The 23,150-nt window shown below is 54.4% G+C and overlaps 3 protein-coding genes across 11 annotated transcripts in view; all 3 read right to left on the reverse strand.

The window, feature by feature from the left end:
• Window positions 1–1,749: 1,749 nt before the first annotated feature.
• On the reverse strand, window positions 1,750–4,943 carry LOC101918170 (cytochrome P450 26A1). The gene is made up of 7 exons (XM_013300466.3): window positions 4,600–4,943; window positions 4,189–4,413; window positions 3,803–4,090; window positions 3,541–3,690; window positions 3,092–3,226; window positions 2,731–2,883; window positions 1,750–2,539 (listed from the first exon to the last, which is right to left on the reverse strand). The coding sequence occupies exons 1-7, from the start codon at window positions 4,786–4,788 to the stop codon at window positions 2,198–2,200; spliced, it is 1,482 nt and encodes a 493-aa protein (XP_013155920.2). The 5' UTR covers window positions 4,789–4,943; the 3' UTR covers window positions 1,750–2,197.
• A 2,049-nt stretch (window positions 4,944–6,992) lies between these two features.
• Window positions 6,993–16,241, reverse strand: LOC101914181 (cytochrome P450 26C1). The gene is made up of 6 exons (XM_055813014.1): window positions 15,793–16,241; window positions 15,492–15,716; window positions 15,086–15,361; window positions 13,226–13,381; window positions 9,221–9,727; window positions 6,993–8,935 (listed from the first exon to the last, which is right to left on the reverse strand). Exons 1-6 carry the CDS (start codon window positions 15,982–15,984, stop codon window positions 8,573–8,575), a joined length of 1,719 nt encoding a protein of 572 aa, XP_055668989.1. The 5' UTR covers window positions 15,985–16,241; the 3' UTR covers window positions 6,993–8,572.
• A 599-nt stretch (window positions 16,242–16,840) lies between these two features.
• EXOC6 (exocyst complex component 6) overlaps window positions 16,841–23,150 on the reverse strand; it is a 95,811-nt gene continuing 89,501 nt past the window's right edge. For 5 of the 9 annotated variants that reach the window (XM_055793995.1, XM_055793997.1, XM_055794000.1 and 2 more), the window contains 3 exons: window positions 18,874–18,986; window positions 18,428–18,439; window positions 16,841–17,976 (listed from right to left, as the gene is read on the reverse strand). In XM_055793995.1, coding sequence (XP_055649970.1) covers window positions 17,844–17,976; window positions 18,428–18,439; window positions 18,874–18,986 — 258 coding nt within the window. In that variant the 3' untranslated portion in view covers window positions 16,841–17,843. The remainder of the gene's footprint in view (window positions 17,977–18,427; window positions 18,440–18,873; window positions 18,987–23,150) is intronic. The other 4 variants (XM_055793996.1, XM_055793998.1, XM_055794001.1 and 1 more) reach the window with 2 other exon arrangements.

Genomic DNA, 23,150 nt, shown 5'->3' on the forward strand with positions numbered 1-23,150 from the left:
GATGTGCCCCAAGATGTCCAGACAAAATCAAATTAAGTATATGATTTTTTTTTTCTCCAAACATAAAAGCCTTGCAAACTTGACTCAAAAATAAAAAAGGAAACAAAGAAATATGTGTATGACCTCAGACTTACGCTGTAAGAGTGATCGTATTCTCCATATTCTCCAGGTAGCACTTAGATTCCCATTCTTTATAAAAACAAAATATAAACTAAATTAACACAAAGACCATACAAAAACTTCCCACATACAAAACACGTCAATTAAAAATAAACAAAACGTTTAAAGAATATCAGCATCTATTTGGATTTGCAGAATGTTGTAATGATAAGGAAGAAAATGTTAATGAGGGATACCAAGACAAGAGTCTTCTTGTTCTCCAGACTTCAGATCACCTCCAAGTCAGGATCAAGGTTTGCAGTTTTCTGCTGCTATATTGTTAATAAACGGATCTTGAACTCAAGATTATTCATCACCTCCCTGAAAAACATAATGGTGCAAGAGGTTTGCATAGTAAAAATAATTTAAGATTTTAAGCATTGCCAAGAAGAGTCAGGCACATTCTAAAAAGAATATCTTCTGTATTTTAAGATTACAAAAAATTGAATATGAAAGTCTTGATAGTTACGCTCATACACAGGTTGTATCTAAGGTTTGACATTAGAAGCTTAGGTATTTAAAATGCTAGCTGGAAACATCAACTATATTACAGAAACCCTCCTAAAAAAAGAAATAATCTAAAACCTCATAGATACTATTAAACACCTGCAGCGATTTTGAGCAACTTAACTCCGTCCTTAATTTTGACCTTGGAAAAACATAATGAAATAGTGACTGATTTCCAGAAACAAACAAAAAAATAAATTAGTCTATATGGTGCTATGTTTGCAACGCTGAATTACATTGGTTTACTTTATAGATGTTTCTAGAGCTAGCCTATGTTGTTTGACTTTTAAGGGAAGACTAATAGGTGTAGTAAGGGGGGCGGGGCGGGGGCGGGAAGAGCACAAACCCCCTTATGGTTAAGCCAAAACAGGGGTCATGCCTAGGGCATTTTATCTGCCCTGCTTACACACCCCTGGGGAATTGCATCTCAACAGCTGATTCCCTGTTAATCAATTCACATTAGTGCCTGCCTTTTAGTTTTCACTTTGCTGAATTCCAGGAAAGAAGTTCTTAGCCAAATGCATGCTCTATCTCTGCTCTAGTCAGAGCTGTTGCATTTCAAGAAGTCAGCAGACTTTATTTGCTCTACCAGTTGATAAGAGACACCTTCGTAAGTAAAGAGTCATAGCCAGCAGACTCAACACAGAACAAGATCCAGTGGTCTGTTTACACAGGTCAGCAGTAATATTGGAGAGGACGTTTATGGGTTGGGTTTTTTTTTTCCCCTCAACCTATTTTCCCTAGCTGCAGAGTAAGACTCACATGACACGTTATTCTTGTGCTTCCCTTTACTTTCTTATTTACTAAGGCTGAAGATTATGTGCTTGATAAGGAGACCTGTAGCACTTGCTATCGCTCTGTACTGTTTTCATTGAGCATGTAGGATTTTGCACGGCTCTTGCCACTTACAGGCTAAGACTTAAAACAATTTACTATTCCCAAGTAGGCGAGGCAGGGAAGAGTTATGAGCCTACAAACAGTGAATAGCTCATTCACAAAAGCAGGTCTGACTTTACATCAAAACCTTTTAGATGCACTAGTTAAGCTACTCTCTAGCATAAACACAAATCTTCATACAAAGGATCATAAAAAATAAACTTTATTACAAACTTAAAATTCACACGTTAAACAGAAGATCTAGACACAAGTAATACTGAAAACATTCTCAAACAATAACCATTGTAGGTAATTTGGATGAGTAGCTAGTTACTGTTGTTTCAAATGCCTTTAAGAATATTTCTTAAAACATACACCATCGTGAAATGTCTTCAAATGCTTAGCTGGCCAGCTTTCAATAAGACTTTTAAATAGGGGGAAACTTATTTCTATAGAAATAACATTATCTAATTATGAATCAGAGACCCATAATTGTAGTGCTTGAGGAAAAAATACATAACCTTTTGAAATATTTAGAAGACATAAATAACTATTGTACAAGTTTAAATATTTAAAGTCCTTCGTTACTATCAGAAGTTACTATGTACACATTAGATGCTATATAGAAATCCAGCTGGAGGCAAGCGTTGGGATCTCAGATTTGACCGCTGAAACCTATGAATTTGGTAGGCAGATTGTCCACCGGGTACACTATGGGGCCCGTTTTCATTGTTGGAGGTCCATTCAGCAGCTGCCAGTCACAGCTCCGAGCCAACTCCACTGTAAATATTTTCAGAAGGACTTTTGCAAACTCTTTACCAACGCAGCTCCTCAAGCCCCCACCAAAAGGAATGAAACTGAACCTAGAGGAATCCTCTGGAGATGGAGACATGAAGCGATCCGGGTTAAATTCATCCTTGTTGGTAAAGAGATCTGCCACATCGTGGGTATCACAGATACTGTAAATAACATTCCAACCTTTAGGGATCTGGTAACCCTATCAAAAGAACAGAAAGGAGACATGACAAGCCTTGCCACATCAGGTAAGGTGAAGTGTCAGCACAGAACATGTCGGTGTACCCCACCTCCCCGCCGGGCTTCCTGCAGGTCACTCTAAGGCAGAGAGGCTACAGGAATGCACTGGTACTTTGTGACTGCTCTGAGGAGCTGAGCCCAAACCCCGCTTACATTTAGCTCAAGGGTCTTGAGTGCAATTCGAAATCCTCCAGGAACAGGTGGGCTCAGCCTGAGGGTCTCTTTGATGACACAGCCAGTGTACTTCAGTTGCTCCAAGACCTCGATGTCTAGCTGCTTCTCTTGGTTAGGACCGCACAGTAACCCCTGGAAAGGAAGATGCCACCACGGCATTTATGGAGCAGGCAGTCAGGGCTCCCAGCATGGCAAAACAGCTGCACTTTGGTGAGGGGCATTTTCCTGCCACCCCCTAAAAGGCACCGCCTGGGTGAAGGGGAGCCCTGTCTAGGACAGTCTCCTGGAGGTACCTTCCCACTGCCCCCTCCTGAGAAATGGCTCTTGGGATGACACACACCTTCAGCTGCAGCTCTTTCCTCACTTTCTGCAGGACATCGTGGTGGAGCCCTAGGAAGGCGATCAGCGATGTGGCAGCACTAGCAGTGGTTTCATGGCCCCCAAACAGCAGCTCTGTGGCAGACTCCTTCAGCTCCTTACACAGAAGACAGAGGAGCGATGAAACAGGTCTGGAACACAGTATTTTTACCAGGCCTGCACATCACTCCCAGACTGGAACAGACAGCTGGGGGCCAGGATGGGGCTGGTGCTCATGCCCCCTGTGGATATGGTTCCCTGTCCAACAGCCCAATTGCACCATCTGCACCCCAGGGTGCTACACAAGATGGTCTGTTTCACAGGGAGAGAGAGGGAACACTTCCCGCTCTCTCCTTTTGTCCCCAAAAGATAATCGTGCTGCTGAGACAGGGGCTGGGGGAAAGGGAGGGACCTGGTGCTGGAGAACCTCACCTGCATGTTGAGCTGCTCCCCGTTGCCCTGTGTGTGCTCCATCAGCAGCTGCAGCGCATCCTTGTAGCCGCCCTCAGGCTCTTTGCAGGCCATCTTGGCACGGATGTTCTCCTCAATCTTGGCATGGATGATGTTGCGCGCCCGCAAGCCCTGTCCAAGCGGCAGGGAGACCAACGTGAGATTCAGGCCGTACGCCGTCCCTCCCATCCATTCCCCACCACCCTGGCTGCAGGGGCGCCCCTCTCCCCCCAGAGGCCTTTACCCGGTAGAGCCCGCTGAAGGGCACGTCGATGGGGAGGGAGAATAGGTTGCGGATCATCTCCTCAAAGGCCTCCACCAGCTGCTGCTCGCCGTCGGGGCTGGCCTGGCAGGGCTGGAAGCCCAGCAGGATCCTCATGGCGATGCGAAACATGAGGCGCTTCACCTCGGGGTACACCAGCAGGCAGGGCCCGGCGGCGCCCAGCCAGCGCGCCAGGCAGGCGCTCACCTCCTCCTGGATGACGGGCACGTAGTGCTGCAGGGCGTCCCGGGAGAAGGCCCGCATGATCACCTGCCCGGGGGACGGGAGGAGGAGGAGTTAGGGGACACAGGCTCAGCCGCCGCACCCGGGCAGCCGCGCCTGCTCCCCGCCCGCCGTCGGGGCCGTACCTTCTTGCGGTGCTTGTGCTGCCCGTTGTGGAGGTTGGAGAGGCAGCCCGAGCCCAGGATGGTGCGCACCGAGGCGGGCCACTGCACGGACACCAGCCGGTGCTCGCCCAGCAGGATGTGCCGCACGTTCTCCGCGCCCATCACCCGCACCGTGGGCCGCCCGAAGAGGTGAGTCTTGTAGATGAAGCCGTATTTCCTGCGCTTCATCTGCAGGAATTTCCGCCTCTGGACGGGGGAGGGGGGCGGGAAATAATAAAAGAAGTTTTTAAAAGAAGAAGAGGAAGGGGCAGGGAGAGCGACTCTTTCCCACCTGGGCGCGGGAGCCCAGCGAAGCTGCTGCTCGCCCCCCGCCCCTGCAGCCAGAGGAGGGGCCGGGGTCTCCCCGCTCGCCGCCCCATCGCCGCGCCTTACCTGCAGCACCATCTGCAGCGTCTCCCCGAAGAAGGGGAGCCCCATGGTGCCCGGGGGCAGCGGCAGCGGGCAGCTGGGGTCGCGGCCGCTCACGCAGTACAGGTCCCAGAGCTTGACGGCGGCCAGAAAGAGCAGCAGGGGCAGCAGGAAGGTGCACAGCGCGCTGGCGACCAGGGCGGAGAAGCCCATGGCTGGGGAGCGAGTCCAGTCCGGCCCGGCCCCCCCGGAGCTCCGAGTGCACGGGTCGGGCTCGCCGCGGGCCGCCTTTTATACCCTTCCCAGGTTGCTGCCCACCCTACCTTGGTCCGATAAATTAGTTCACCCAAAGTTCATCTTTAATTGCGGATTGCGGCCTGGCTCCTCCCCCCGAAATCTTTAACTATTTGCTTTGCGCGGCGCATCCCGCCCGCCGCAGAGAGCGGCGGAGGGAAAGGTACCGCGGGGCGCCGCTGGCTCGCTCTCCGCTGCATCGCGCTCAGCGAGGGCTGCGGGGCGCCGCCGACAGCTGACGGCCGGGAGCCCGCCACCTCCTCGGATTTATCGCCGCCGCTCGTTAACGATCAGCAGGTTGCTCCGAGAAATGCCCCGCTCCGGTACCCGGGGTCTCGGCTGCCCGCCGACACCTACCCCCGGGGGCGCTCCCCGGCCGGTGCCGACGCGCTCCGCAAGCTGCGGAGCTCCTTCGCCCGCTGCTGTCGCCGGCCAGGAGCGGCGAGCCAGCGGCCGGAGCTGGGAGAAGCCGGGCCGGTGCCGGGGACCGGACGGGGCGGGCGGTCCCCCGTGGCGGGGGAGCCCGGTAGCCCGCCGGGCAGAGCCGTAGCTGTGCCGCCGCAGCGGCGGAGGAGCGTCCGCTGTCCTCTGGTTCACCTCGAAAGGCCCGGCTTCTATTTCTGCCGGCCGCGGAGGAAGGAGCCCCGGGCAGCCGTCCGTCTCAGCCGCCCGAGGCAGGTTCAAGCGCGGGTCACCGAGGGAAAGGGAGGTGAGGGCGGAAAGGGAACACCGAACCCGCCGCGCTCGGCTCCTCGCCCCGGGGGCCGCTGCGCGCCTTCGCCCGCGACTCGCCGGCATCCCGAGGCCGTCGGGGCTGCCGCGGCCGGGAAGAGGCGCACGGTACCGACCGGGCACCCCGCCTGCAGCCACGGCGCGGAGGGCCACCCTCCCGGAGCTGGCGGGCAGGCACCGGGGGCGGCTCTCCGGGGAGGAGCGGCGGCTCCGGCCCGAAGGACCGCGGCGGGACCGGGGCTGCGGGGAGGCTGCGCTGGCTGGGGCGACCGCTGGCTCCCGGCACAGGAGGCACCGTCCGGAGGACGCGGCCGCTGGGGAAGGGGCGGCCGGCGGCTGCGGGGCCGCGGGCGGGGGGACGGGGCCGCGGAGCGCTCCGCTACCAATAAACTACCGTGCTCGCTTTTCCTCCTTTTTTCTTTCCGGTTTTTCTTGCTCCCAGAAAAGCTCAATAAACGCTGGAAGTTGTGTGTGTGTTTGTGTAGGGAAGGGGGAGACGTCACTTTTAATTACTATTTTTCTGACAAACAACGCATCACGCGGGACCGTCCCTCCTCTTCCGACGCCTTGCGGGAACGGGGCTGCCCGCTTCCGCGGCCCTTTGCCCGAGAGGGCCCCCCCGGCGGTGCTCCCTCGCCCCTCGGGGTACGGCGGGGCCCGGCCGGCGCGGGCCCGGAGCGGCGGCCGCAGCCTGACCCGGCGCTCTCCCCTCGCCGGGCGCTGACCCGCTTGTGACCTACAACACGGACCGTGACATCTGCGTGAACCCGGCCGGCAACCGCGCCAAGTTCACTGTCTATCAAAATAACGAGATACGGTGGCCTGAGCACCGATAATTGCCACAGGAAGGCTTTATTATCTCCCCAGCTGTGTATTCCCCAGCCACCGGCTCGAAAAGAATCAAATGGTAAAGAGTGAAAGGGATAATTAAAAACAGCTTGGAAGGGGGTCAAGAAATTAACAGCCTAATATGAACAAACTTTGATTACAAGTAACAATTATTACACTTCATTTGTAAATGCTCGTGTTTATCTGCAAACAAAATCAGTTTCAAGTCTTTTTTTTTTTTTTTTTAAACTAGATTCACGTTACATTTTTCAGCGGGTGGCTACGGGGCTCGTTAGCGCTCGGGGTAATTTTTCCGCGCGCTGCTGGAGGAGCCCCGGCCCTGGGCACTGGGTGCTGCAGGCCCAGCCCTGCCCGCAGCCCTGCCCGCGCTGGGAGCCTGCGGGTCACAGCCACGCCAGCAGCTCCTGCTAATTAAAGTTAGTCATTGCCACTTGCAGCCACCACCTACCGATTCACCTCTGATAGCCAGAAAGATTCACCTTTCAGGACAAGGTCAGGAGGGGCAGAGGCTCCGGTTCACTACGGGGTCGACCTGCCAACAGCACTTAACTCAGCCCTGCAACTCAACCTCTTCCAGATTTGACCTGTCACATTTGGGAGCCACATTTCTGCCCCAGGTAGCCTCTGACAGCTGGCAGCAGCGATGCCCCGCTGCAGCGGCAGTGCCCCAGCACAGGCATGCGAGGGGAACCGGCCAGGGCCAGGTCATTTGTAAGCTGGCGCTGAAGCAGGGCGATGACAGAGAGGCAGGGGTAGGGGAGCTCCCCAGAGCCTTCGCAAAGGATCGCTGTCCTCAGGCCAATTTCTGCCCTCACAGGTCAGGCTGCTGCTGGTTTTTCACATGGAGCACGCCGTGCCACCGGGCCCAGGGTGCGCTGGAGGAACAAGGTAGATGGTTTCCCCCGCTGTTTCCCTGCAGGATGTGTGACGGTGGGGAGCAGTGGTGAAGCTCAAAGGAACTGGCAAACACATTGCAGTGGGACAAGGAACTCAGCCCAACTCTGTTCCCAGTGCACAAGCAACAGGACTCGCTTCATTTTACATAGGAGAGAAATACCCCATGTCTCAGCAAGGCAGACAGCACTCAAAAGCCACGTAAAAAGGTGCCCTCAGCACCCAGGCTTAGTGCCAGGTACCAGCTTCTGTACGGACCTACAGAGCTGCTGTCCAGGCACTTTCCCTGGCAGAGCTAGGCTGCAGGAGGTGACACGGTCAGTCTCTGACCAGCTAGCCACCATGGGGCTTGTGTCACCTTACAAATGCCCCCTCTGCAACATAAACGGCATCATCAGGGACAGGGGATTTTCTACCACAAAGTAGACATTCAGAAATGTCCATTTTCCAAATGTTTATTCCCCAAAGCCCCCTTACCTTCTTCAGCCCAATCCCCTGGTCAGGCTGCGGCTGGGGAGCGCATCCTGTGGGGACCCCGGAGGGACGCTTCATGGCAGACCTCGAGCAGCAGCGCAGTGCTCAGGCACAACATACTCAGCTACTACTACTGGATGAACACGACACATACTCTTTGTGCCAGCTCTAATGGGAAGTGCAGGAATGAGATTAAATATTTACAATAAAAGCCACTTTACGCCCTTTTAGTCTAGCTACAGTTGATGCCGTAGCTTGGGCAGACCTGGCTTGTGTTTTCCTGCAGAGCCCCCCCCCCCCCCAGCTTCCCTCTTTTTACATCTAGAAAGCTACAGTATGCGGGACGATCACCCTGTGTCTCCTGTAACACACCCGCAGGAGGTAACCCTGGGACAGAAAAGCTCTGGGAGCCTTAGCTGTGGGGCTGGGAGATTTGCTCCCCATCCCCGGTGGCTGGAGCCCTGCATGGGGAAGGGGCTAGCTGAGCCCCCATGGGGGGATGCTCTCTGCATCAGCAGCTTCAGCAGGTTTTACCCCCAGGCTGGGGCTGAGGTTCACCCCGGTGCTCGGGAGCAGGACTCTGCAGGACCCTCCCTACCGGCTTGCACACAAGGAGAGGAAAAACAAAAAGCCTTTTGGGGTTTTGCTCTGCAGTGACCCAGTGCCATACCCAGCCTGGGGCAGCAGAGATCTGCCCCCAGCAGCCGCAGAGGGGCATTGATGCCAGGGCTGGGGGGGGCAGCGTACCCCTGGCTCAGGCCTTGCTGCCATGGCCGGGCTGCAGGGGGTGGAAGTAGAGCTGCAGCCCGTCATCGACGGGGTGCACAATGGGCACGGTCTGCATGGCGGGGTAGCTGGGGGTGGCCAGCTCCCAGCGGGCCGTGCTGACCAGCTCAATGGCCAGCAGCTTGAGGATGGCCTGTGCCAGCTCCTTGCCGATGCAGCTCCGCGCCCCGCCGCCGAAGGGGATGTAGTGGAAGCGGCTTGCAGCCTCCGGCCGGCCGACACCAAAGCGGTCTGGGTCAAAGCCACCAGGGGGGCTCTGGTAGACAGCAGCTGTCTCGTGGGTGTCACGGATGCTGTACATGACACTCCAGCCTTTGGGAATCTGGTAGCCCTGGGAGGGGGAGAGAAGAGGGGAGGAGAGGAGCATTACATACCTGTGCAGACAGTTGTGCTGGTGGAGGGTGAGCAGAGGGAGCATGGAGACAGCTCCACCACACTGCCCATCTGCTCCACAGCTCCTTTCCTCTCCAGCCCAGCTGGGACCCATGGAGGTTGCCGGGTGCCACTTCCCCCTGAGTTACACTGCCAAGCACCACCGCTGTGCTGGACACAGGGTGCTCGCGGTTAGTGGCAGGCGGCAGCTCCTCAGCAGCCCGTTGGCATGCGAGGCACTTACATCCAGCTCAAACGTCTGCAGCGCCGTCCTGTAGCCTCCAGAGACGGGGGGCAGCACCCGTAGCACCTCCTTAATCACACAGTCCAGGTAGCGCAGGCAGCTCAGCTTCTCCAGGCTGATGTCTGAGGGGCAGCAGCAGCTCTGCCCTGACAGTGCCCGCAGCTGGGGGCCAGCACAGGGACAGCTCTGGGGGAGGGTGGGCTCCAGCGAGGCATGGGGCTGGAGGGGACCCTCCTCCGTCAGGCTCGGGGACTGGCTCTGGTCTTCGCGAGCATCTTTGGCCGTGGGGCAAAGAAGTGGCTTCTCCCTGTCCCTGCTCTGGGCGCTCAGGGTGTCCGGGCAGGGTCCCGCAGGGCAACGCTCACACTGCTGGTACAGCTCATGGGACATCAGCTCCTGCCTTATTTTTTCTATCACTGAGGGGTGCTTCAGCAGCAGGAGGATCAGAGAGGTGCTGGCACTAGCCGTGGTGAAAAAAGCAGCAAATATGAGCTCAATCGCTGACTCCTGGGAGAGGAAGGAAGGTGACAAGTGTGAATGCCATTTTAAACTGGCTGTGGTTCAGACTGTTCTCACCTTTTGCAGGTTGCCCGTGAAGAGGGCCCTGGCCCCCCTCTGCTCTCCACAAACCCTGTTTTGGCAGAGACCAAAACAAGCCACCCTTGTTTTTTCATTTCTGTGCAAACTGGACATTCACTTGCCAAGCGATTGATGCAGAAACGCAACTGAGATGAGTACACATCGCCTCCAATCCAGCTCTTCTGAGCTTTCCTCCCAGGTTTTACAAATTTTAGAGAAGCATTTTTAACACGCATTTTAGCATACCAAGTGAAGTTCATTTCAAGCATTACACTTTTTACCTTCATCTGCCAATTTCCCTTTGTGCCCAAACTTTGCCTTTCTGCCCAGCCAGGGGTTATGAGGCTGTGTGTTTATGCATAAATCCTAGATGCGCTGGCAGCTAAAACAGGTTGCATTTGATCCACTTCCAATTATAAACAGCCACTTGCTTGTCTGGGAGGGGACTCCAACCAACAGAGTTGAGAGCAGAAAGCCCTCCCTGAAAGCTCAGCCCAGGAGGTGCTGCAGCCCACAGGGAGCTCTCCCACCGGGATGCACACACCAGGCAAAGGACTTGCTGCTTTTCAAGCTTTACAGCCTGAAGCACAGCAGTGTTCCTGATAGCTCCATAGACGATGTGTCCATAACAAGTTAGGAGGTTAACCAGCTCAGACAGACCACAGCACAGTCAAATTCATAACACGTCCCTTGTCCCAGCTCACGGATCCTCACGCAGCCTCCCAGTTTTCCTGGGACTGTCTGCAGGGTCTGTATGGCACAGCACATGCCAGGTTGCCGTTATTAACTATTGGAAATTGTTTTCCAGAAGTTAAGGGTTGCCTGGAGCTGGGTCATGGCATGTCATGTCTCTGACAGCAAACATAACGCTCAAACTTACGGCACCATCTGAAGGTGCCAGCGGGTCCATAGCCCAGAGCTGGGACTGCTGAGGCCAGAGGCCAGAGCCAAAACCCACTGGAGAAGCCCAAGGGAGAAGCACAATGGAGCTGCCACCCAGGGAGGGGCTGGGACCTGGCTGGCACAACAGCACAAATTGTTCCAGTGCAGGGGCAAAGCGGAGCGAAACCCCTCGGGGAAACAGCAGTTTCCTTTACACAGCTATGTGTCTGGATTTTAAATGGTTCCGACACCACCGGTTTCTGGAGAGGTGAAGGCAAAAGCACAGGGAAGGACACCTGAAGGTACCTGGAGCCAAGTCTGGTAAGGTCAAGGGTAATGTAACAAGGACTTTTACTCTTTGCTACTGTCCCCAGCACTGTATATTGGCTGGGCTAGAGGCTTTTGCCGAAGCACAGCTCTCAAGGGCATCTTTCAGCTGAAATAAAACCTCTGAAATAACAGATCCCTGTCAACCCCTATCACACCTGCAGGCGTTAGCAGGAATTTTTACATTCACAAGGCAGCAGACGCAGATGAAAAGAAACATCTCAGTTCTGCCACTTGCAATTAAAACCCAAGACATTTCAATACCATGCAAGGAATTCAGGGCAGGCTCTGCAGCTTGGGATAACAGCCCTCATGACTTCCTGCACCAACCTCTGACAGCACTGTGACACCGACCTGCTGACTTTCCCTCCCTGCTTTTACAAGGCTAACATAACCGGTGACTGGGAGGCAGCATCTTCCCACAGCTTCACCAGTATTGTCCCTGTGCTACAGCCCGACTCCCTGTCCTGGGAGGCAGGACTGACAGCCAGCCAGTGGCAGCATTATTACGTCGGATGGGATGGGGTTTTTTTAATCCTTCCAAGGTTTTAGATGTTTTAAAGCAGTACTTTTGGCAGAGTGATATCTTTTAAATGACCTTTATATTTCAAGGGTCCTGCTGAGTTCATGCCAGTAGTGCAAAATATTTAGGAAATTTTCTGGGAAAACAGTCCTTCAAAATCATTTGAACACAAAGCAAATTGGTAACTAGTGTGTGCCGGTGTTTGGAGTGTCTCTCCAAGTCAGATATATCCACAACTCTGAGACAACTTTGAACTTTTTATCCAGTTACACCATTTCACTGGATGAGAGCTCTACTACGGTTTTATTAGAGTGGAGAATATTGCCATAATTGCATTGCAAGCGTAGGCAGTTTGGTTTGCAAGCCATTTTGTTAAATGCAGACAAGGTAGAAATGTTGTAACTGTAAAGGTACGGGATAGCATATGGACATACTACCATTTGAATCAGCTGGCCTGAGGTCACTGCCATGTCATTCCGTGTTACATTTCATATCCCCTTATTCCATTTGTGGTCAAAGCCAGGACCATGATGAAAGATCACATAATTATTTGTATGTAATGTCCACGTGAATACCAAAAGAGATCAATAAATCTTAATTGATCACATTTTGAATCTGGCAATTATTTTTTAAGAATATTTATATTATAATAAAAACCACCCCAGTAGAATAAATAATATAATAATTAAAATAAAATTACTTTAAGAATATATGCTGGTATTAATTGTATCTAATAGTTGCTGTAAAGCTTTCCAAATATTTTAGATTTAGAGATTACACTTTTACAAAATATTTATAAAACATTAATCTTTGTATAGCTTCCTGTAAATATCTAAATAAATGACAAAACTACTTTTAGGCTATATTCAAACACTTTTAAACTATATCCAGATGCTGGAACCATGCAAAACTGCTTCAAAACCTGTTATATAAATGCAGTGTTATCTGCCATTCACTGACACCAAGTGACCTGGAGCTATGAATGACGCAGTACCAGGGACAATTTTTTCCCAAGATCTTTGGCAACATACTCTTCACATTGAGTTGGCAGTTCTGGCTCAGTAAGGGTGCTGGGTTCATCCCTAAGTCACAGCGATGCATCACGTTGCATCATAGCAATCCACAAACTAGATGATATAATTAATGATGAGGTGATGGGGAATGACCCAGCATCCATCATTCCGTCCCTGGACCCATTTTGATGTATTGTCTCAGAGGTTTCTGGGCTCACAGCCTCAAGGAATATGGTGATGTGATGTACACGCTGCACTATGCCAGATGCTGGGGGTGTCTGAGGAGCACGCAACTAGCTCTAAATATTTCCGAGACAGTATCTTGGAGGTTACGAAGTCCATACCAACCTACAGAGCACAGCCAAATAACCCTACCAGCACCCTAAGACAGACTGAAGCCTGGAGGCCATGAAGAGGAAGGGTAGAAGAGGCACTGAATCCCTCTTTAAATACCAGCTCTCTTCTAATGCAGAGAGGCACAATCCTACAAGAGCAGGTGAGCAAGCAGAGCCCGAGCTTTCTCACTTGCACAGGAGATGGTGTCCTCAGAGACGGTGAGAGGAGGGCAGGAGCCAGCAGCTAGTGGTGGGTCCCCACACAACCCTCCTCCTGACCTTCTGCCCAGGTTTCTCAAATAGCTACCGAGTCAGAAGGGACACTGCAGGCAGGGGTTCTCCTTACCTTTAGCTCCTGCATGGTGAATTCTTTGCCATGCTGCTTGGCACTGTTTATTATGAAATCCAGAGCATCGCTGTGATCTTCTGGGTTATTTCTCTGCAGTTTTTCCTGTATAGCCTTCTCCATAAACTCATGTAGCATGTCCCGTGCTTTGATTCCCTGCAGGAGGCAGAAACAGTTCAGGAGAGTCTTAGGAACCGCCCCCCTCTCCAGAGAGACGGGGGGACCCCAAGTGTGGCAATCCTTAATCCCAGGATCTGTAACAGCAAGAACTGTTTAATCTGTTGCCCAGCCCCAGAGCCTTGCAAGAGGCAGCATTTTGGGAGAAAATGCTGCAAATTCTGTTGCCTTGCTGTTGTGAATCACATATGACAAGTCCCAAGAAACACTCTGAGAGGCAAAGTAAACCCACGGTACCGAGTCCAGAGGCACGTGCGCTGAACAAACCCACAGTTATGTCAGGTCCAAAAGAAGTTTGTCCAGAGGGACAAGAAGAGGTAACTTAATAAAACCGAGTCCAAGCAGCAAGGCACATCTGAGACAGGAGCAAGTAAGTGGCTTTACCAGGGTATAGTAGCTAAAGACACATCAATCATACCCAGCTCATCTCCAGTTATGTTGCACTCCTGTGCAGCAAAACATTTACGTGAGATCGCAGCGAGTCAAGTGATCAGCGATCTCTTTGCAAGGTGGGATGGATGGAGTCACAGAGTGTATGGCTCTGTATCAAGATGCCTCTTGCAAAGGCCGGAAGGACCAGAGAACTCGGATGGAAAATGGCCATGACTAGATGTTGGGAAGAAGATCCAAAGGCTGAGATTTGGGGTGGGAAGGACTGGACAAAGGGAACAGGGCAGGGAGCGAGGGGAAAGACGAGGGGACCTAAATGCAGGTTGAAGAGTGTAGTCTGGGGCCAGACAGGCTGTGGGTGACCTGAGAGAGGACAGGGAGGGACAAGATGGGGGCTGAACACTCACACTGGTGAAAACCTGCAAAGGGAAACTGGACAGGGAAAACGTGAGCTTCAAACTGGTGGAGAAGAGCAGCAGGGAGGCTGGGGGAGAACTGGGACTGGCTGGGTAAGGTGACCGGGTGGGGCAGAGCTCACCGTGGAAATAAGAGATTGGGCAAGACCTGGCTAAAAGGGGCAGGAGACCTGAGCTGTGGTAAGGCTGGAGAACCCAAAGTCAGAGGAGGGAAAGCAGACTGAAATGGAAGAGGAGGGGTGGGACACAGGACGGATACCTAGAGCAGGAGTGTGGGGAGACAGGCAAAGAGTGGCAGGGCAGCAGGGAAGAAACTGCAGGATGCAAGAGGCAGAGGAGACTGTCCTTCTGCCATGTTCCCCTCCAGGACCCCTCACTGTCTCTCTGCTGCTGGGGGGCAAGGGACCGAGGACCATAAGAGGGTCTCAGGTCCTCAGCCTGCCCTGAGGTGCACAGGGAGTGCTAACCTGAGGTGCACCGTGCCCAGCTGCCTTTGTGCCCGAGCCCACAGCCCCATCTGCTGCGGGCTGACATGAGTCCAGGAGGGACAAGATGGAACAGGATTAGGTGTGATAGACTAACCAGAGCCAACAGAGGCAACATTTGGGGTGAGGGAGAAGAGGAGCCCTGCGCTGTACAATGAGCTGCAGCCAGTGCCTGGAGGTGCTGGAAGCCAACCACGAGCAGGTGAGAAGCGCACAGCTCAGGGGAGATGGCTGGGCTGGGCAAGACACCAGGCCCTCAGACCCGGAACGGGATGCTGCAGACGTCCTGGCCCATGGGCAGTGCCCCTTGGTAGGCCTGGGGACAGGGGATCTGTGCCGCCGGGGCCCGGGCCCCTGCCCCCAGGCAGAGGGAGCAGGGCAGGCGGCAGTACCTTGCGCAGCCCACTGAAGGGGATGTTGAGGGGCAGGGAGAAGAGGTTCTCCACCAGCTGTTCAAAAGTTTTGGCCAGGTCCTTGAACTGCTTTTCCTCCAGGCGGAGCCCCAGCAGAATCTGAGCTGCAATGCGGAAAGTTAAGGTTTTAGTGGAGGAATAAACTGCGATGGAGCCCGGCTCCATGCACCAGCCCCGCAGCTCCCAGCTCACAACCTTCTGGATCCGCGGCAGGTAGCTCTCCAGGGCGGCACGGCTGAACACTCTGGCCAGGATCTAGAAGGAGAAGGGGGGGGAACAGAGGCAGGTGGTTAAAGCTGGGGCTCCCGCACACCGCCGAGGGCCAAGCCTGGGCAGGAGGTGCCACCTGGGCTGCGTTGCCCATCAGGGCGGCCACGAGGCTCACCTTGCGGCGCTGGCGGTGCAGGTCACCGATGGAGCCGAGCAGGGTGTGGGAGCCCAGGATGATCTGGGTGCTCTGGGGCCACTGCGTGCTGACCAGCGTGTGCTCGCCCAGCAGGATCTTGCGGATGTTCTCAGCGCCTGTCACCCGCACCACCGGCCGGCCCAGGAGGTGGGTCTTGAAGACGTTTCCGTACCTCTCCCGCCGGGAGCTGTGGAAGCGGGAGCCCTGGGGGCGAGCTGCGGGTCAGCCCGGGGCTCCCGCCAACCCCCTCCCACCCCGTGCCCGTCCCCCCGCGCCTCACCTGGAGCAGCCAGTGCAGGGTCTCCCCGAAGAAGGGCCAGCCCATGGAGCCCCTGGGCAGGGGCAGGGCGCTGGCGCGGTCCCGGCTGAGGCTCCAGCGCAGCGCCCACAGGTGCCGGCACAGGGCGACCAGCAGCGCCAGGGCCAGCAGCGCCAGCGCCGCCGCCTCGGGCCAGGAGAGCCCCGCCGGCATCCTCCTGCCGGGCGGCGGGGGACGGGGCGGGCGCGGGGCGGCGGCGGGTCCCCGCCCTGGGGGCGCGGGCGGCTGGGGGGCGGCCCCGGCGGCTGTCAAATGCGGGGGGCCGGGCGCCCCGCGACTCCGCTGCCGGCGGCGGGCGCTGCGCGGCTGGCCCGGCCGGCTGCTGCCCGCCCGGCCCCGCTCGCCTCCTGCTGCCGGTTCGCCCCCGGCCACATTTATATAGATATCGGCCACTTACGCCCGATCCACCTTCGGAGGTGACGTATCCGCTGCATATTTAAGCAGCGCGGCCAAGTGCGGTGATTGGCGCGGGCGGACGGCGGAGAGCGACTGAGGGGCGCGGGGACCGGCCAGAGCGAGCGGGGGCGGCCGGGGCAGCCCCCGCCTCCGCGAGGCTGCGGCCGCGGCGCCGCTCCCCCGCCCCCCCGGCCCCTCGTGGCGCCCCCCCGACGGCACGGCACGGCCCGGCACGGCACTGCACGGCACGGCCGGCCCCGGCGCCCCCCGCCCCGGCCAGCGCCGGCTCCGCGGCCGGACGGCTGCCCCTGGGCGCGGGGTGTCCCCGCCGCCAGCCCCCCGGCGCCCCCTCGGCCGGCCCTTCCCGCCGCCCGGCGGAGGCAGCGAGTCCCGCCCCGGGCTCCCCCCAGCGGGGAGCGTCCCAGCCCCGCCGCCCCCCGGCCGCCCGGGGCAGGTCCCGCTGCCCCCCGGCCCGCACCCCGCCGTCGGGGCCGCCCGGACCCCTGCCCGCTTGTCCCGGGGGCAGAGCACCACGGAGCCGGGACCCGTACCGGTCCCAAGGAGACCAGCTCTGAGGTGCCTTCCAGTGCGTGAAATTAAACAGGAATACGGGTGAGGAGGTTTATATTACTGTATTTCGACCGTCAATAACTTAAAAATACAGCGAAAATGTACATTATTTTTACATGTTCCATTTGGTTTGTATTTGTTAGACATTCTCTTTGTGTCTAAAACAGCCAGGAGGGGACAGTGCGAAGAGACCGGCGGCGGGACGAAGCGCTAATCGCTGGGCTGGGTCTGCGGCAGAAAGCGCATACTGACAAACAGATGCGGCACGAAACCAACAGTGGCAAATCTATTCCTCACTGCAACCTGGGGGAAAGAACCCGGGATCTTACAAAAGTACAGTTAGAAATAGTAACCCTGAGGAACAAAACTAAACCAAAACAAAATGTCACATTATAAAGAACTTAAGTGGTTATTTACATTCACAACCTCGAGATTAAACCCTTTTGCAGAACAAAGCCTATAAGCCCTAATGCTAAATAAATACCAAGTCTAGTTCTCAGGTAGTTTTCAAAGGTACTAAAAATCAAAAGATTCTTTCATACCTCCAGACTACAAAATCCGGTATACAAAATTATGTCCAATCACTTTAAGGCTAATATACATTTAATGCAGGAAAACGATAGGCGGCATCTGAAACGCAACTATCCCGATGCTTAAAAAACATTAAATTAGGATTCATCCAGAAAACAGCAACTAAGGGATCATTTTTCAAATAATTCCTACCCGGAGCAAAATTTTGGATACCGTGTTCGTAGATATTTAAATAACATATTTACAGTTCAGCTGTTCCATGTACAATACGATTGACCTGGTTTTTATTGTACAGTCTCATTTTCACCATTTGTTTACAATATACAAAATAGTATCAGATCCATTAAAAATACGTACAAAGATTTGTTTGCTGAAGACTCTGTATGCAAGCCATCTACTGCATTTTTCCTTTACTTGGTCAAACGAATGTCCTAACTGGCATCACCGCTTGCTTGGTAGAAATAGTGGCTAAGAAATACTTCTTGGTGTGATGAGATATCGTCGATTTACCAGGCCTATGCGTGCTGGGACATACCGTTCACTAAACTCCTAAGTTGCTTTACCACAGTCTCTATTAGCTTCTGCTTGTCACGATCATTCTTCCTGAACTGAGCAAAAATGTTGTTCTTTTTGCTAGAGTCTTTCATTCTGGAGAAATAAAAAAGCAAATGATGCAAGACATGTTAGAAACATAAATGTGAAAAGGAAAAATCAAACTATTTAAACAGGTTTACTTTTGTTCCTCTTTTGGTCTCTCTGCTAATAAGAACTGAAAGATTACAAAACCCGTTATCTGTGTGTTCTTCAACTTCCGCAACGCGGAACTCGTTTTAACAGATATTACTACACAAATCGCCCGTAAGTATTAAGCAAATATCACCTCGGCAGGAAACTGGCCCTCCCAACTGCGTTAGGACAGAAGCAAACCAGAAACCCCGTCAGCATCATTCTGCTTCCACGGTAAGTTCAGGCTCAGCGAACGGGCGTGTTTTGTTCACCGTCAAATCACCCGATATCGTTATCGCCGATCTCCCGTACCGATAGATTCAGAAGCGAAAATCGGGAAGCAAGATTTTGTGACGATACAGACGATACGTACCCTCTGTGAACTCTGCAAGATGCGCGTTCACCGCAGGCAGGAGAGGAGGGAAAACACCGTTAGAGAACGCCTTTCACTCACGGCATATTTCGATGCAGTTTTTACGAGCAGGTTGACACCCGGTTTGCGGCTGTGTGCCCTGTCCGCCCCGTTCGCCGGGCCGCCCCAAGCGCCCGCACCGGCTTCCCCGCCGCCAAACCCTTCCCGAGAGCGGCCACCCGGGTGGGCGCGGCTGCCCCCGGGGCTCCGGCACTGCCCGCAGCTCCGCGCCGCCCGCCGCCCCGGGACAGCGCCGCGCCGCCGCCGGGCGCTGGCCGCCGCCGCTCCGGGGAGGGCGGGCGCCCCGGCCCCGCGGCCGCCCGGTGATGCGGGCTGGCAGCTGCGGCGCCCGGCCCGGCCCTGCCCCGCGCCGCCCGCACCCCGCCCGCCCCGCGCCCCGCACTTACTTCTCCAGGAGCGTGAGGGCCGTGCCGGGATTGACGCGCAGGTACTTGGAGGTGGCCTGCCCGTAGTCGGCCAGGTAGGTGGACCAGTCCCACACCATGAAGAGGTCCAGGAGCTGGGGGGGCAGAGGCGGGTGAGGGGGCGCGGAGCGGCCCTGCGGGGAGGAGGAGGGCGGCCGCCCCCGCACCTGCCCGGCCCCTCCCGCCCGCCTCCCTCCGTGCGGGTTCGGCCCTCGGAGGGGCCGCGACGGCTTCACACTCCGGTGTCCGGGAGCCTGCGGTACCGTGGGGAGCGGGCAGGGGATACTCGTGCCTGTTGCCGCTCACAGTAATTTAAACCAGAGGTTCGGGTAGTCTCAACTAAGTGAATTAAAAAACCCCCGCTGTGCTCTGCGTGGTGGCTGCTCCAGTGACTCGGCCCCAGCCCCGGGCACGCTCCTGGCCCGGAGAAGCCCCAAGCACCCCCACGGCGGGAACAGCGCGGCCCTGAGCGCAGCCTGCGCCTGGCCACCCTTCCCAGGGAGAGCCCTGTGCCCGGCCGCCCTTCCCAGCCCTGTGCCCGGCCGCCCTTCCCAGCCCTGCACCTGGCCACCCTTCCCAGGGAGAGCCCTGTGCCCGGCCGCCCTTCCCAGCCCTGCGCCCGGCCACCCTTCCCAGGGAGAGCCCTGCGCCCAGCCGCCCTTCCCAGCCCTGCGCCCAGCCGCCCTTCCCAGCCCTGCGCCCGGCCGCCCTTCCCAGGGAGAGCCCTGCGCCCGGCCGCCCTTCCCAGCCCTGCACCCGGCCGCCCTTCCCAGGGAGAGCCCTGCGCCCGGCCGCCCTTCCCAGCCCTGCGCCCGGCCACCCTTCCCAGGGAGAGCCCTGCGCCCGGCTGCCCTTCCCCGCCGGGCCTTCCCCCTCGGAGCCGCTGCTCCACAAACACACTGCTTTGGCAGGCAGAGGCGATGCCCAGCCTCCAGCGGCCAGCACCCTCGCCGCCCTCAGAGCCTAACTCCCCCTCCACCGCGCCGGGGTGCAGACCAGGCCCAGCCGGCCGCCCTGCCAGGGGCCGGGGCGCGGGTGGCACAGCCTTTCCCACGGCTACCTGCCGGCCAGCGGGCCCCGCTCCCATTGACGTCAGCAGTGGTGGGGTGCTTCCAGCTCCCCTGGCAGCTGATGCCTGGCCTCGTCCTGCGGCTGAGGGCAAACGCGGCTTGTTCTCAGGCTGCCCTGTGTTAGCCGAACCTACTGTTCACATCAGCGCGGGGAACCATTAGCAACACTTTGCCCCTGGCTCGCAGCGCCCGCGGCAGCTCCACCGAGCTGGGTCGTCAGCGTAACTCAGAGCCCCTGCTTGCCTGGAGGACTCGCTGCCTCGGTAATGCCAGAAAGGTGGGGTGGAACAGCATTTTCTATAATAAAACCACTTTAAGAAACGTAACAGGCTACTGCAAGTCATACCATTTTGCTATTTAAATAACCCTGTTCACTTTAAACATTTGCTTCTGCTAGGCCAGACCTGAGCGGATACAGCCAGGGCACACCACCAACAGCCCCGGTGCCTGCAGGCAGGGCAGCAGCAGGTGCCCGCTCCTCTGGCTTCTCAGAGTACACCAAGAGAAGGACCGCACCTCTGAGAGCCCAGCCTTGCTCAAACTTCTCAGTCTGATAAAACATCACAGCTCTCCAGGAATGCTCATCCCCCAAATTGTAACACCAACTCAATTACCTATAATTACAATATACTTAAAAGCATACACCTGGTCTTCACATCTTCAAATTTATATGCCTCTTTTCTCCAAATTTTTCCACTTCTTAATCCCCTTCTTATTTACAAATAACGTGTCAAGTTTAAACAAATTATTTTCTAATTAATTACTCCTTCTATACTTGTAGTATAGTTTTTTACAAATAATGTAGTAACATTCCCTGGCTTTATAACCAACCTCTGACAGTTGTCCTCTAGGGCTCATTACAAACCTGAGTGACATATAGATTTCACGTTTAGCTATCTCACATGGGTGAAAGGTGTATAAAAAGTAAGGAAGCTGTTTCATTCTCTGCTGACTACACATCCATGATAGCCATCAAGGTCAAATGCAAGTGGACCTTTCTCAGGATGGGCACTACTGAGCAGAAAAGGCCATGCCTTTAGTCACTAAGCAAACAGACTTGGGAAGGCTCTGATAACTCAGGAATTAGTGGCATTTGTGAAACCAACTGCCTCAGTTGTTGCTGCATGTTACTTATCACTTCTAATTACCTGTGTTACAACAGTCAGTAGTGCCCAGTCCTCACAGGGGCTGTCTGATATATTCAGAAGCATGATCAAAAGCGTGGAATGATAGGACAGGCAGACGCACAAGACAAGCTGGGAGGATAAAGCTGGCAACCACAGGAACCCAAACTATATAATCTGGAGACTTCATCTCCCCTCTCTCTTACAGAGGAGCAAACTGAACGTATTAATAAATTACTACTAATTACAACACCACTTGTCATGGTTTCTGCATGGGACACAGTCCTTAATAAAGGACTGTGCCAATGCTCCTGCAGCAGTCGTGTTCGGTAAATCAAAGGTGAGAGATTTCATTTCTTATCCTTATTGTAACATTGAAATTGAGGATTCTGGGTAAATCCTAAGCAACGCTGAAGCTCTGTATGCTGTTAGCAACGTGCAGGCCAAAGCCATTGATGACTGATAGAATTACAGTGCTGACAAGTTTGAAGAAACTTCCCGGCCAATACTGCACGAGCTATTTTCGTACCATACTTCCAGCGCTTGAATCAACCGTCTGACTGTGTCATAGCTCTGGGACACCTCAGTGATAGCGAAGGCTGGGGTGGGAGATGGCACCTCATTTATCACCTGACCAAACACAGGTAGGCATGTAAGGCTCTACACAGACTACGGAGTCTGCTGCTTTTCAACACAGGAGGTAAAACCATGCCCCAAGAGAACACAAAGCATATTCTGTGCACTCCAAGACAGTCCTGGCTCTGAAGAGCTAACACCCTGAAAGCCACTGTCAGCAAGGGGGAATGTACTCAGAGCCTCTTCCCTGCTCCACCCTCTTTGGTCAAAGAGCTGCTCACAACCAGCCTCATGCTAATTAATCTCCTAAATTAAAGCAGCTGTCACGACATGTGACATGACATGACACGAAGGACCAGGGACATGCTATCAAATGACACATGCCACTCAATCATAGCTCCCTTCCCTCCTTCTGCATATGTATTCAGGGGCTGCAGTGTGACAAATGTGCCCTGCTGCTGGAGAAAACACGACAGGGAGCTGCAGACACTGCTGGGACTGGACTGCTGCTGTGCACAATTATGCATTGTGCATTTTGTCCCCCTCACAGCTGCAGTTCTGTGCTGTGGCGTATTGCTGTATGTAATGGGCTTTGACAGCATGTACTGTACGCTGTGGGTGGGCAAGAGTTGCCTGGTGTGCAGCTCTTCGGATCTGTGTCCTGGCCATTCATACCACCTGCATCTGACTTTGCACTTGGCGGATGTACAGTCAATGCAGGCACTTTGCAACGGGAGCAGGTTGGCGAGTAGCCAACGGCAGCAAGGACAGTCTAGCAGAAATGAGCTGCTGGTCCCAGGACCGTCACATGTGTATGGGAAATAACTTCAATCTACCCACACAAAGCTTCCCTTGAGCACAACACCAAATTCACCTTCACTCCTGCGGCCATGCGGCAGATGTATTATTGACTCTATTCTGCTTCAGCTTCTGCTGCTTTGTTCCTTTCTGATTTACACTGCCTTTTCTACAAAAACGTGTGCCTTATTTAAACGAAGCACTTTAATTCCTCTTGATTGTATAGAAAGGCCTCTATTAAAGTGGGACTGTCTTGGCCATAGGCAGATGATCTAGAAGACAGCTCATTCATTCAAAGATGCAGAAAATATTTTGGCTACCTCATGTGATTTGAACGTACCTTTGGAAAGACAATGAAACACTGGCCTACCTAATCCTTTGATAGATGATTTGTATTTTAGTAAAGGATAAAGTTATCTTGAAATTCATACATAAAGATTCTTGAAAATAACAGAAGAACATGAAGATGTAAGAATTCCTTTTTTTAGCTTATGCAAGCAGATAGCTACATGAAATTCATCATGAAAACGTGGCCAACGTTTTCATGAAAAGAAAAAAGCCCCAGCTTTCCCCCTGTATTTTTGCTGTATTTTCATTCACAATGGATGCATATTAAAATGATTTTATACTGTGAAAGGGACTAGGTGTGTGCGAAACCACAAAGCGAGGGAACAGCCTTTGGTAATGTTAC

Source organism: Falco peregrinus, chromosome 1 (assembly GCF_023634155.1).
Source record: "Falco peregrinus isolate bFalPer1 chromosome 1, bFalPer1.pri, whole genome shotgun sequence".
Taxonomy (NCBI): Eukaryota; Metazoa; Chordata; class Aves; order Falconiformes; family Falconidae; genus Falco; species Falco peregrinus.